Source organism: Hippopotamus amphibius, chromosome 17 (genome assembly GCF_030028045.1).
Source record: "Hippopotamus amphibius kiboko isolate mHipAmp2 chromosome 17, mHipAmp2.hap2, whole genome shotgun sequence".
Taxonomy (NCBI): domain Eukaryota; kingdom Metazoa; phylum Chordata; class Mammalia; order Artiodactyla; family Hippopotamidae; genus Hippopotamus; species Hippopotamus amphibius.
In genome coordinates, this window is record NC_080202.1 from 52,036,700 (window position 1) to 52,050,315 (window position 13,616).

General features: G+C 54.8%; 1 protein-coding gene across 5 annotated transcripts in view; it reads right to left on the minus strand.

The window, feature by feature from the left end:
- The window catches only part of ASPSCR1 (ASPSCR1 tether for SLC2A4, UBX domain containing), a 30,624-nt gene extending 29,667 nt beyond the window's left edge, over positions 1–957 (minus strand). Inside the window, exon 1 of one of the 5 annotated variants that reach the window (XM_057714055.1) lies at positions 805–957. In XM_057714055.1, coding sequence (XP_057570038.1) covers positions 805–906 — 102 coding nt within the window. In that variant the 5' untranslated portion in view covers positions 907–957. The other 4 variants (XM_057714056.1, XM_057714058.1, XM_057714057.1 and 1 more) reach the window with 4 other exon arrangements.
- Between the last annotated feature and the right edge of the window lie 12,659 nt (positions 958–13,616).

Sequence of the window (13,616 nt, forward strand, 5' to 3'; positions counted from 1 at the left end):
CCTCCTGGAGAGCCTAATACAAACCAGGTGATGGACCATCCATCCAACAGCTCCACACGCCTCACCTGCAAATCCTGTTGGCTCTCCTCCTCCTCACTGGGGCTGCTCTGTCAACCCAGCTCTGCAGGACCCTGCACAACGGCTCCCCAGCAACCCGTCACCACAGACATCTTCCTACACACTCGGGGACGCCCCCCCCCACCAAAAACTAAAGTTCAGACTCCACAGAGAGCCAGCTCGAGTAGGTCCTGTGTGCCCCTGGGAGGGAGCACCCCCTTCTGTGCCCTGCACACACTGAGTTACCATTCATCGGCTCAGCCCCCTGCCCCACCGTGTGTGTGCGCCATCCCCTACACAGCAGGGTCCAACAAGCATTTCCGACGTGATGGGTTCGACGTCTGCCAGCTGCCCGGTGAGTGCAGCGAGTGAGTGACTCAGCATACCCGGCCACAGCACACCGAGCCGGAGGGCGAGCCCGGGGTGGGGACACGGGTCGGGGGCCCTGGGAAGCGGCCTCGGAGCGCCGCGGACTCGGGTGGGGGTGGCAGGGGCTGCGACCCCCGCCAGCCCCTCACGACGGCTCGGCCGCCCTGGTCCCCATGGGCCCTGAGCTCGGAGCCCGGCGCAGAAGTGGGCGGACCCGTCGCGCCAGGAGGCCGCTCATTGGCCACCGCAGGCCCCGCCCCGAGAGTCCCGCCCGGCCCCGCCCCCGAGGCCCCGCAGCAACCGCAGGAGCGGCCCGCGCCGCATCCCCGCCGTCGCATCCCCGCCTGCCGCCTGCCCGCCGCCCGCCCGCGGCCGCACCTGCAGCAGCACGGTGCTCGGCGTCACCTTCACCGTGTGGCGCCGCCCGTTTGGAGCCAGTACCGACACCGCTGAGCCCCCGCCGCCTGCCGGGGCCGCCATCTTCCGCTCACGTGACCCACCGCCGCCCGCCCGGCGTCAAACAACTTTATCCGCAACAGCCGGACGCACAGCCTCGCGGTCTCGGGGGCGGGGCCTGGGGCGGGGCGGGGCCTGGCCACGCCTCCGGCGATTTCGCGGGGCCAGCGAGCGCGCGCCGGACGGCGGCTGGGCGAGGTCGCCCCAGCCCGGCCATGTGGCCCCGGGTCCAAGCCGGCAATGTAGGCCGCGAGCACACCGAGGTCTAGGCTCCCTGTCCCCGCCGGCCTGTCCTAGGTCCCACGGCCCGCCCTTCCTGCCCCCTCAGGTCCCGAAGGGTGGGGTCAGGCCCGGCCACCCCGGCGGAGTGAATGCCTGCCAGCCGGTGGAGTAGTGTGACGTTCTGGGAGCAGCTGCCACGAAAGGCTGGTCAGACACTCCAAACCAGAGAGCAGATTCAATGAAAGTCTGAGACCAGCATTCTGATTGTCCGTGCTCTCACTCTGCCAGCAGCTAAACCCTGTTACAGAACTTGTCCCCCAATTCCAGCTGCCTGAGTCAGTGGAAGATCGGGGAGGAGGGGCGTGTGGGATCCTGCCATCCCTCTGGTGTGGGTGCTGTCACGCCTTCATGTAGCTGACGCCTCGGTCTCACAAGCAGCCTCATACTGACAGACTCCTGCATGCTTATGCGAGAGAATGGGAAAGCCTCGGGTTAACCACAGCTCCATTGCCACCGCTCACAGTTTGCCTCACAGTCCAGAGGGTCTGTCCAACATTGTGCAACCTCAATGCCTCACCAAGCCACACACATTGCCTGGTCACCATCAGCCAGGCCCCTCTCCTGAGGCCGGAGGGCATCACAGGACACAGGACACAGGACAGAGAAATTTTCTAGCTCAGAGACAGCTTCTGCTGACCTGCCCCACCCCCTCTTACCTGCTCACATGGGTCTCACTGACCATGTGTAGCTGAGTACAGGAGGCCTTGGAGCAGACACCTGTGGGGCATTTCTGATCACTGCCTGAAAGCTCTCCAACCCACCCTTCAGCCCACCAGCGCCCCACATGCAGTTCTATGGCTGCCAGGCCCCAAGTTGCCCCCAACCTGGCCTCTTCAGCACTGTGGGGTTTCCTCGGAGACTCATCTGCACTGGGACAGGCCTTCCGTGCCTGCTCACTTGTTTACTGGCTGTCTCCACCCAGGGCAGCCCGGTCTGCCTGGCCCTCCCCCCCGCAGGCACGCAGAGCAGGGCCTGGCGAGGGGCGGGTGCTCTGCAAACATCTGTGAGAGGAATGACTGTTAATGGGGGGACAAACAAATGCACGGTCCCCCACGTGTGCCTTCTCCTCCTGCTGCTGCCACTCGCCTGGCAGGGGCAGGGTGCCCCAGGCTCCGTGGGGTCTGTGTCCCAGCACTGGCACTAGGAGGTGGGAGAGGCAGAGTACATCCACCTCCCTTAGTGGCCTGGCTAGGCTGGACCTGGTGAAGACCAAGCAGGACAGACCAGACCCTGTGAGGCACCCGTGAAGCAATCTCCAGAGCCCACCTCTGGATGCTGGACCACAGCTCGAGAAGACTCCAGAGGCAGGAAACACCCATCAGAGGCTCCCGCAGTACAGGGGATTATTTCAGGCTGGAGGCAAAAATTCTAGCTTGACACACCAGCTCCACACCACAGCAGGAAGGACCCTCACCTGCCCCATGGCAAGTTTGCCACAGATTAGAGCCCACATGCCTGGACCTCCATTTGCTCTGTGGGGAGGCTGCCTCCTTGTGCTTGCCTTCCTCAGCTCCTCACTGCAACTTGGCACTTTCCCTCGAGGCCCCGTCACCTCCTGCGGGCAGCCCAGGCATAGCCTTGAGGGCATGATCACAGCAGAGGTCACAGAGATGACTGTGGGGTCAAAGATCATCTTTGGGAGGCATGCAAGGCTCCAAAAGGGAGTCTTTTCTTGGTGATCATAGTCCAGCCTCTTTTTGCAGCTCATATTTTTTTTCCAAATTTGCCACCTATTTTTTTTACAATCTGAACTATTTAGTCACATATTTATTTATTTTGGCTGCGCCGGCTCTCTCTCTTTTTTTTTTTCCATTATAGGTTTATTTTTTATTTATTTTTGGGGGTGTATGTTGGGTCTTTGTTGCTGCGCACAGGCTTTCTCCAGTTACAGTGAACAGGAGCTACTCTTCTTTGCAGTACATGGGCTTCTCAGTGCGGTGGCTTCTCTTGTTGTGGTGCACAGGCTCTAGGCGTGCAGGCTTAGTAGTTGTGGCTCACGGGCTCTAGAGCACAGGCTCAGTAGTTGCGGCACCCGGGCTTTGTTGCTCCATGGGCGTGTGGGATTTTCCTGGCCCAGGGTTCGAACCTGTATCCCCTGCATTGGCAGGTGGATTCTTAACCACTACACCACCAGGGGAGCCTTGCACCAGGTCTTAATTGCAGTACTCAGGATCTTTGTTGCCATGTGTGGGATCTTCGTTGCAGCATGTGGGACTAGTTCCCTGACCAGGGATTGAACCCGGGTCCCCTGCATTGGGAGCACGGAGTCTCAACCACAGGACCACCAGAGGAGCCCCTCGCAAAATGACAGATTCTGTACATTAATGTTCACAGCAGCTTTATCTAATAGTCAAAAGTTGGAATGAACCCAGATGTCCTTCAACAGGTGAGCGGTTAAACAATGTGGCACATCCACACATGGAACACTGCTCAGCAATCAAGAGAATGAACTACTGACACCACAGCCTGGGTGAGTCTCCAGGGAAACACGCTGAGTGAAAAGAGCTGGTCCCCAAAGGCTGCATAATGTACGATCCCATTTATATAGCATTATGGAAATGACAGCATTTGCCTTTTCTCTCTGCATTAATATATGCATATGAATTTATATTTGAAAGTAAGTTGACATCCAGGCACTTTCCCCCCAAATAGTGCAGCAGCTCCTCCTGAGAACCAGGACCTTCTCCTATTTAATCATAACCCGTCGCCACACCAACAACCATGGATTTAATGATATTATCTTATACACAGTCCACTATAGAATTTCCCTTGTTGTCCAAAATGGTCCTTTATATCTGGTTGTCACATTGCATTTGGTTGTGGCATCTGTTTACACTCCTTTAATCTACTACAGTCCGGGGAATTCCCTGGTGGTTCGGTGGATAGGACTCTGTGCTTTCACTGCTGAGGGCATGGGTTCGATCCTTGGTCAGGGAACTAAGATCCCACAAGCCTTGTGGCGCAGCCAAAACAACAACAACAAAAACTACCACAGTCCCTCAATTTTTTGTTTGGTTTGTTTTAAATTTTCATGACTTTTGCATTTTTCACAGCCCACAGGCTGGATCTGCCTGATCTTTTCCTAGAGGTGAGCATTCGGGGCAGCATAGATGACAGCCCCTCAGGAGGTCCAGGATATCAGTTTGTCCCATTAGTGGGGATGCGCAGACTGAACCTTCAGGGTTCAGGTCCCTCGTAGACTGAATAAGCTGTGTGTGGGATAATTCTTTGAGAGTACAAATACGATCTTTTCCCAAGAACCGTTTACCCAGTGGTATTATTATTATTTTTTTATTTATTTATTCTTTTTTGGCTGCGTTGGGTCTTAGTTGCAGCACGCAGGATCTTTCGTTGTAGCACCCGGGCTTCTCTCTAGTTGTGGCGTGCAAGTTTTCTCTTCTCTAGTTGTGGTGTGTGGGCTCTCTAATTGAGGCGCAAGAGCTCAGTAGTTGTGGCAGCGGGCTTAGTTGCCCCGCGGCATGTGGGATCTTAGTTCCCTGACCAGGGATTGAACCCTCATCCCTTGCATTAGAAGGCGGACTCTTTAACACTGGACTACCAAGGGAAGTTTGTACCCAGTGATTTTAGCATCAATTGATGGTCCTTGTCTGAATCCATCATTACCTTTATGGTGCAAAATCACAACCTTCCAGCCTTATCATTCCCTCTACATTTAATAGGCAGTTCTTCATCAAGAATTTCTTTAAATTCCTAAATATTGATGTGAACTCATGGATTCTTTTTCTTCATTCAGTTATTCTTTTCTTTTTGATGCTCAAGTTTTATGCAAATTTGGCCAGCGAGACCCCACCCACCCACTTCAAGCTGGCTCCTGTGTTCCTTTTGAGGGTGGGCAGTGACTTTTTATTTTCATATTATTTCACTTAGAAGTTACAAGAACAGTGCAAGGAACTCCTGCGTACCTCTTGGACAGACTCACCAATTGTTTACACGTTGCCCATTGCTTCATCATCCTCTCTCTCTCTCTCCACGTGTATATAAATTTTCTGAACCATCTGAGAGTAAGTGGAGACATTGTACTCCTTTGCCACTAAATACTTCAGTGTGTATTTCCCGAGAGTAAGGCCACACTCTTACTTCACCACCAAACTGTGGCATAACATTGGGAGATCTGTCATTGATACCACACTCTGAGTGACTCTACAGTCACCTGTAGCACTCACATCTTTCCTGCATCTTTTTGATGTTTCTGTTGTTCTCTAAGCACTTCCTCACTTCAGCCGCAAGACGGTATCTTAGGCTCACCCAGGATGTCCCTGCCCTAGCCCTGAATGCCATTTCTCAAGGAAGCCCTAGTCCCTTTTAGAGAGGAATGAGATTTAGAAACCAAGGTCTGGAGCTGAGTGTGTTCATTGCTACTGGGATGCCCCTGCCTTTGTAGGCCCTCTCAGGGGACAGAGCTAGCATTCTGAATTTACCACCCCTCAGTCTTCCTCTTCATCCTTCCTTTTTTGGCTGAATTGTATGGAATTGCCAATATTCAACCAACAAAAAAAGGCATAACCAAATATCCCCTTATCCATAGTGAGAACCCTTGTTTTCAGCAGCATCAATATATTTATTTATTTGCTCTATTCCAAAATACCCTCCAAATAGCTTTGGAACTACTACAACAATCCTGCCACTAACCAGACCTACTAAGGAAATCTCAAGGTCTCTTTGTAGTTATGTTTGTCCTCAGAATATATCATACTACAGAAATAGAGCATTGTGTTCAAAATTATTTGGATCAATTCTTTTTTTTTCTGTGTGGTTATGCTAATTTGATACACTGGTTCATTTATTACTGAATTTTAGGGTCTCGTTTTTTTTTTAATTTTATTTATTTTTTATTTTTGGCTTAGTTGGATCTTTGTTGCTGCACATGGGCTTTCTCTAGTTGCATGGAGCGGGAGTTACTCTTCATTGTGGTGAGCGGGCTGCTCAATGCAGTGGCTTCTCGTTGTGGAGCATGGGCTCCAGGCACACGGGCTTCAGTAGTTGCAACACACAGGCTCAGTACTTGTGGTGCACGGGCTTAGTTGCTCCGCGGCATGTAGGATCTTCCCAGACCAGGGTTTGAACCTGTGTCCCCTGCATTGGCAGTCAGATTCTTAACCACTGTGCCGCCAGGGAAGTCCCTCATTCATTCTTTTTTGACTTTTTTTTTTATTGGCTGTGTTGGGTCTTCATTGCTATACGCAGGCTTTCTCTAGTTGCATTGAGCAGGTGTTCTCTTTGTTGTGGTGCACAGGCTTCTCATTGCAGTGATTTCTCTTGTTGTGGAGCATGGGCTCTTGGCTCATGGGCTTCAGTAGTTGTGGCATTTGGGCTCAGTAGTTGTGGCACATGGGGTTAGTTGCTCTGCGGCATGAGGGATCTTCCTGGAGCAGGGATCAAAACCGTGTCCCCTGCATTGGCAGGCAGATTCTTAACCACTGCACCACCTAGGAAGTCCTGGGCAGCTATTTTCCATCATCTGCCCCCTCACCCCCAGCAGATAAGCCTGGGACAGGGCTCCGGTGAGTGAGTATGAGTTCTTCAGGGATCCTCCCCACACCCCCTCACCCCCCACACGCCCCACCACCCCCACCACCCCACCCCGCCATTCATGGAGCTGCCCCACATCTGGTTTCAGTTTCAGTTGGTGGCCTCCAGGCAGGGCAGACAGCTGGACAGGTAAAAACCTCAGCTCAGGGACTTCCCTGGCAATCCAGTGGTTAAGACTTCACCTTCCAGTGCAGGGAGTGCAGGTTCGATCCCTGGTCAAGGAGCTAAGATCCCATATGACTCGAGGCCAAAACACCAAAACATAAAACAGAAGCAATAGTGTAACAAATTCCATAAAGACTTTAAAAATGGTCCACATAAAAAAAAAAATCTTAAAAAAAAAAGAAAAAGAATCTCGGCTCATACTTACACATGCAAGAGAGATTACACTATTGATTTCACGAAGCAAGTTGTGTTTCTAAGTTGCCACCCTACCTGCTAGCAGAATAATCAATGCCCTTGACTCAGGAGCTTGCTGGACCCTTAGTGTCCTCCTCTGAGAAATGGATCCTGACTCCTAGGTGGAAGGCCGTAGTGCTTCTGGAAGATGGTGTAAGGGAAGTGCTCAGCCTAGTCCCCACCGCCCTCTAAGTAGTTCTGAAAGCAAACACAGTGGGGTCTGGAGGGGACAGGGAGGGCCACCTTCCTGCTCCTCCTCACTTTGTCCTCCTTCCCAGGCAGCAGCTTGACAGCTGTTCCCAGGATCTGCTTTGAATTAAAAAGTGGTGTGGCCCTTTAAGAGAAGCATCTGCCACCCCCGCCGCCCTGCTGCCCCCTTTGAAGTCGCTGGCGCTGAAAGGTTCCCAGTGGCAGATCTGAGGGTTTGTTTCTGCCTCCCCAGAGGCCACGTGCAGATCACAGGGTGGGAGGAAGGGAGGGCCGAAGGTCACATGGCCGGCCAGGACTCTCTGGCCTGCAGCTGCTATTGCAGCAGGCATTGAGGACCAGCAGGCTGCACGGATGGAGACCAACCGGCTGGAGCTCATTAGGGCTGAGCAGAGCCAGCAGCTGGGATAGCTAAGGAGGCGCTGTCTTCCGCCCTCCCAGTGGGCCTGGGGCAGCCCGACTTCCCCAATGCCCTCTCACCTATATAGTGCTGGCACTTTGGAGACGCTCTGGTGACACCCCAAGAAGTCTCATCTCTATAGATGTGTAGGAAGCCCCTCCCATCCCCATGACCTTCCTCTCCCACAGCTTTGGAATGTGGCCGCTCCCAGGTGGACCCAGGTGGACACTGACACTCCACAGTTAGCCCAGATCAACTGTGGGTTGGCATCCAGGAGGGTCCTTCTACCAGGACTGCCCACCACCTAGGTGGGGTGGGTGGGCTGGGGCAAGGGCACTCAGAGGCTGCCTCCAGGGGTTGAGCCTGGGGCCAGAAAACCCTACCTGTCCCCTGTTCACAGGCACAGGAGGGCAGGGCTTTCCGTAGAGTGATGGGAGCACCTGGGACTCAGCTTCCTCCCACAGCTCTAGGGGCTCTTACCCCTAAGTAAAAGCGGCTCTGACTCCCACATGCTCCCAGTCCTACGGTGAGAAGTGTGTAGGTCTCTTTTGTAGGTGACCCCAAGGCTGCTCAGGCCAGGCCTGCAAACGGCCACCTGATTCCCAGGAGAGGATGTCTTCTGGCATCACACCTAGGAGCTGTATTTGAAGGCCTGGAACTGACCAGGTGTTCCCAGCCCCACCTTCCCCTGCCCCTGCACCAGACGGCTCCAATGAGCTTTTCTCATCAAGGCCCCAGGATGTGAGGGGAGATCGTGCTGATGGATGGGGGGCTGGAGGAAACCGAAAGAATTCAAGCACTTCAATGGCTAGGCCTGAGCTTGAGGCCCCTCCCCCAGCTCAGAGCTGGAGGTGGGCTCTTGGCTGGCTGGGGAGCAGGGCCTCCATTCAGGGCAAGCCACTGGGGGGAGAGTGGTGGTCTGCCCCACTTCCCTGCCCTCTTGGGCCTCAGAGGCCAGCAGCTGGGACGCAGAGTGGCCCAGGTGGTTGTGCAAGGCGGGGCGGCTGAGGCTGGCAGGCAACAGCTGGGCCCCAGACGGCAGGCAGCAGCTGCAGCACAGAGCAGCTTCGTGCTGTTGGAGCCCCAGGCTCAGGGCCTTCGGGGATCCCCAGGAGGGAGCCTGCTGTGTGACATGAGGCTGTCCCAAGTCCAGGCAAGGGCACTGGGTCTGGACCTGCTGGACATTCTGAGGCCCTTGAAGGCCCAGTCCCACCTGGGATCCCCTGCACCACCAACTGCCCCTGCCACACCTTCCTCCCCAGGGCCTGCCGGCCAGCCTGGCCCCCAACCCTGCCTCAACTTGGGCCCTAGATTTTGTTTCCCGAAATGTTCCATCTCTGACGCCCCCTTCCCAGGAATTGGGCACATGTCCGTGTGTAGCCACAAGTCTCATCAGCCCCCTCTGTGCTCACTCCCCTATATCTTCCTCCCCCAAGAACCAGCCCCTGAACCTCCATCCTATACCTGGAGATGCCATGCTGAAAGAGGCAGAGGTTCCCCTCTAGGCTCTCATTTTTCCAGGCCTCCTTGCACCCGGGCATGCATGAGATCTAAGTTTGGCCAGAAGCACCTGCCTCCCACCTGAATGGGAGGCAGGAAGCAGAGAGGCAGAAATGGTACAGAACCCACCCTGGACATGGCAATGGTGGGGGTAGGGATAGGCAGAAGTGTGGATCCCATGTCCAGCATGTGTGGCGTCCAAAGTTCATGGGACCATTGCAACAAGGCAGTTCGGGACATTGTTCCTGCCTCTCCTCAAGCTTGAATGTCGGTCCCCTAGACATTCCACAAGCCCCCTGTGCCCCGGGCCTCAGTCTACCTTGGTCCCTGAAGGATGTCCAGGGAGCAATAACTATCATTGATCATATGCTCACTGGCCTATGCAAATCCTGCCTCATTTCATGCTCCCGTGATCATGGAAGGCAGGTAATATTCTCATTGTCACCTTAGAGATGACAAGCCTGAGGTTCAGAGAGACAGCTGCAGGCCCAGCAGTGGCAGAGCCAGGCCCTGCACGCAGAAATAGGCTCTCAGCCCTACATCCCTCAGTGTGTGGGCCCCATAGACATCTGTCTAATGAGTGAATGGGGGCATGCTCATCTCATGTCCCAGCAGAATCTCTAGGGTGGGACCAGCCCACCACATTCACTCACTCACCCCCCCTCCTCCCCCACCAGTCACCTGGTGCCTCAGGCCCAGCTTGCAGACCATCACCGGTCAGACCCATTGGTGTTTGGGATTTTTAGGTAAAATTCATAATATAAAACCACTTTGAGGGGCTTCCCTGGTGGCGCAGTGGTTTAGAATCCGCCTGCCAATGCAGGGGACGTGGGTTCGAGCCCTGGTCCAGGAAAATCTCACATTTTGCAGAGCAACTAAGCCCGTGTGCCACAGCTGCTGAGCCTGCGCTCTAGAGCCCGTGAGCCACAGCTATCGGGCCATGTGCCACAGCTGCTGAGGCCCATGTGCCTAGAGCCCGTGCTCCACAACAAGAGAAGCCACCGCAGTGAGAAGCTTGCACACCGCAACAAAGAGTAGCCCCCCGCTCTCTGCAACTAGAGAAAGCCTGTGCACAGCAACGAAGACCCAACACAGCCAATAAATAAATAAATTTATAAAAAAGCAAAACAAAAAAACCCCAAACCACTTTGAGGTGTACCATTCCATGGCATTTAGTACATTCACAATGTTTTGCAACCATCCCCATGGTCAATTTTAGAACATTTACATCACCCCAGAAAGAAACCCTGTACCCGTTAGCAGTCAATCCTTGTTCCTCCCTCTCCCCTGGCAACCAACAGGCTGCTTTTCTATCTCTATAGATTTGCCTCTTCTGGATATTTCATGTAAATGGCAACATAAGATATGTGGCCTTTTGTTTCTGGCTTATTTCACTTACCTTAATATTTTTAAGGTTCACCTATGTTGTAGCACATGTCAAAACTTTGTTCCTTTCTATGGCTGAATAACAGTCCCTTGTGTGGATGGACCACATTTTGTTTATCCATTTTATTCAGTACGGACACTTGGGTTGTTTCCCGCTTTGGGCTATAGTGAGTACTACTACTGTGGACATTGATGGTCAAGCTTTTGTTTGAACACCTGTTTTCATCTCTTTTGGGATTATAGCTAAGAGTGGAATTGCTGAGTCATGTGATAATTATACATGTAACTTACTGAGCAACCACCAAACTGTTTCCATAGCGGCTGTACTGTTTTATGTTCCCGCCAGCAATGTACAGGCTTCAGTTTCTCCACATCCTCACCAGTGCTTGTCATTTTCCATTGTTTTGTTTGTTTTTGTTTTTTGACCATACCACATGGCTTGCGGGATCTTAGTTCCCTGACCAGGGATTGAACCTGGAACCTTGGCAGTGAAAGCGCTGAGTCCTAACCACTGGACCACCAGGGAATTCCCTGTTTTCCATGTTCTTGATCACAGCCATTCTATTGGGTATGCGGTGTTATCTGAACTGCTGCTGTTCAACCCAGGGTCCTCTTCCTCCCATGTGTCAAGGCCACAGTGGCCTCTGGGCTGAGTGCAGGCCGCCTGGAAGCAGAGGCCCAGCGCTGAGCTGAGTGGCTCCCAGATTTGGGGAGCTGAAAACTCTGAGTTGGGGGAGTCTGAGGTACAAAAGGTAAAGCTGGCCCTTGAAGGGGAGAGAGCCCAAGGACAGAGCCAGTCTATCTGAGTTGAGAGGAGGACATGGGAGAACAGCTAAGGAAGGCTCTCAGGGGCTGTCGCCACCAAGAGTTGGGGGGCTAAAGCTTTAAAGGAGAGGGTGTGGGTAAGGCAGAAACACAGAAGGACAGGGAAGTTCTGGGGAAGGCTCTTTACTTCTGCTAGTAGTGTTGAATAAACCAAACCATTTTGGTCAAAGTGCAGGCTAAACCTCATTACAGCAACGCCAGCGAGTACAGCATGCGTGCTCCCCCCTCGCACTGGAATTTCATTGGCAATTGTAACTGCTGTTCCTGCAGCGTCGAGCACTTTCACGCATGGGCTCCTGTAATCCCACAACAGCCCTCTGATGGAGGTACGGTCGTTGCCCCGCTTTAAAGAAGAGGAAACGGAGGCACACAGAGAGGTCACGGGCCTTGCCCAGGATCTCCTGCCAGGAAATGGCTCAGAGCCAGGTCCCTGTGAAGCACAACCCTATGCAGTCTTGCCATCCGGCTGGAAGCAGCATTTCCCTGCCTGGGACTTGGAATAACAAGCTCCTAGACTTAGAGGGTTACTGGGGCACATTCTCTCCAATGCCTAGGAACACCTTCGCATGGGGGACCTGTGTTTGAAGTACCTGCCTCTGGCCAGTCCCATGCAGGGCCTATATACTGACCTGACAATAGGAGGGTGGCAAGTGTGGATTTCCGAATGAACAGAGCTCACTCTCAGCTCTTCTGCTAGCATCTCTGAGTCTCAGTTCCCCTTATCAGGAAAATGGGTGCCCAGCTGCCCCCCGGGTGCCCTGGGTGCTTGTGGACCTCTTTTTGTCACAGCCTGCCCTCTCCTTCACTGAGTGACCCCAGCCAAGGCCAACCTCTGGGGCACTTCAGCCTGATGTTAGGCTTTGAGGTTTCAGTTACAGTTTAAACCTCACACAGTAGCTCTTCAGGACCCTGTCTGGTCTCCCACTGCATCTTCTGAGAGCCTTGCCAGAGCAGCCTGCTGTGTGTGTGCTGGGGGTGCGTGTTGTAACTTTTTAACCCGCAGCTCATTACTCAGCCCAGGAACTGGTGAGGAGGACGGCTCAGGAGGTAAAGGCAGGGGCTCTGGAAACCTCTATTCTCCTGCCCCAGAGGTGCTGCAGGTGCGTCCCAGGGGACACAGCTTCCCCACTGCCCTGAATTAGGAGGGAGTGCAGGAAGATCTGCCCCCAGCTCTAGACCCCTATCCCAAAAGGCAAGGTCTGTTTCCTGTCTTTAAAATGGTATAATGACATCCACGGAGCTTTGGCTGGGAGGGGAATGAAAGGTCCACCAAAGCTGTCTATGGCAGTGTGTGTGTGTGTGTGTGTGTGTGTGTGTGTGTGTGTGTGTGTGTGTGTGTGTGTAGGGCAAATAAATGCCCTTTTCTTTCTTTTGTCTGCCCACTAGCCGGAAAGAGGCATCCTAAGTAAACAGCTGCCCCCTACCCCATTTTGATTTCTGAGGGGGAAATCTCCTTCTGTCCCCAGTGAGACGCGCTGGGAAGGTGAGGTGATGGGGCAGAGGCACTACGTTGCTGGGAGGTCACTGAACAGAAGCCAAGCCGACAGCTCTTCCATGCTCGCCCACGTCCCAGTGGCGGCTGGGGCCGGGAGAGGTTCTTGGGGGTCCTTGGCATGGGGTGCAAAGCCAGGGCGCACGGGGGGAGGATCCAGGACCCCATCCCGAGGCTCACCGACCTCGAGAAGTGGCAGCGTCCCCTCTGCCCCCATTGCCTCCGAGGGCCGCCCAGAATCTGTCCACCCAGGCACGGGACAGGGCGACTCCCCCGTGGCGCCGTGCCGCTGCGCCCAGTCCCTCCCGCAGGTCGCCGAGGGCGCCGGGGCCTCGCGCCACACCTGTCCGCTCCTCCGGGAGGCCCCGGCGCCTCTGCTGCCGGCCCCTCGGCGCGGAGCCCTGTGTCCGCCGTCGCTTTGATCCCGGGGGCCCCGCTGGATAAAAGTCCCGGGCGGCTCCGCGCCAGCGCCAGAGGGGAGGCAGCCGAGCCGGGCGTACCAGCGGGCTGGCGCTGGGCGAGCGACGCCGAGGAGCCGGGGCCGCGGGGCCGCCCGCGGTGAGCGCGGGGCTCCGGGCCGGTTCGGGGTGGGGGGTGCGGACGGGGGTCCGGGTCGCCCGCGGGCTGTTCTGGGCCTGGGCGGCGGGGGCGAGGGGACGCAGGCGGCTCAGGTGAGCGCTCCCCCTGCGCCCC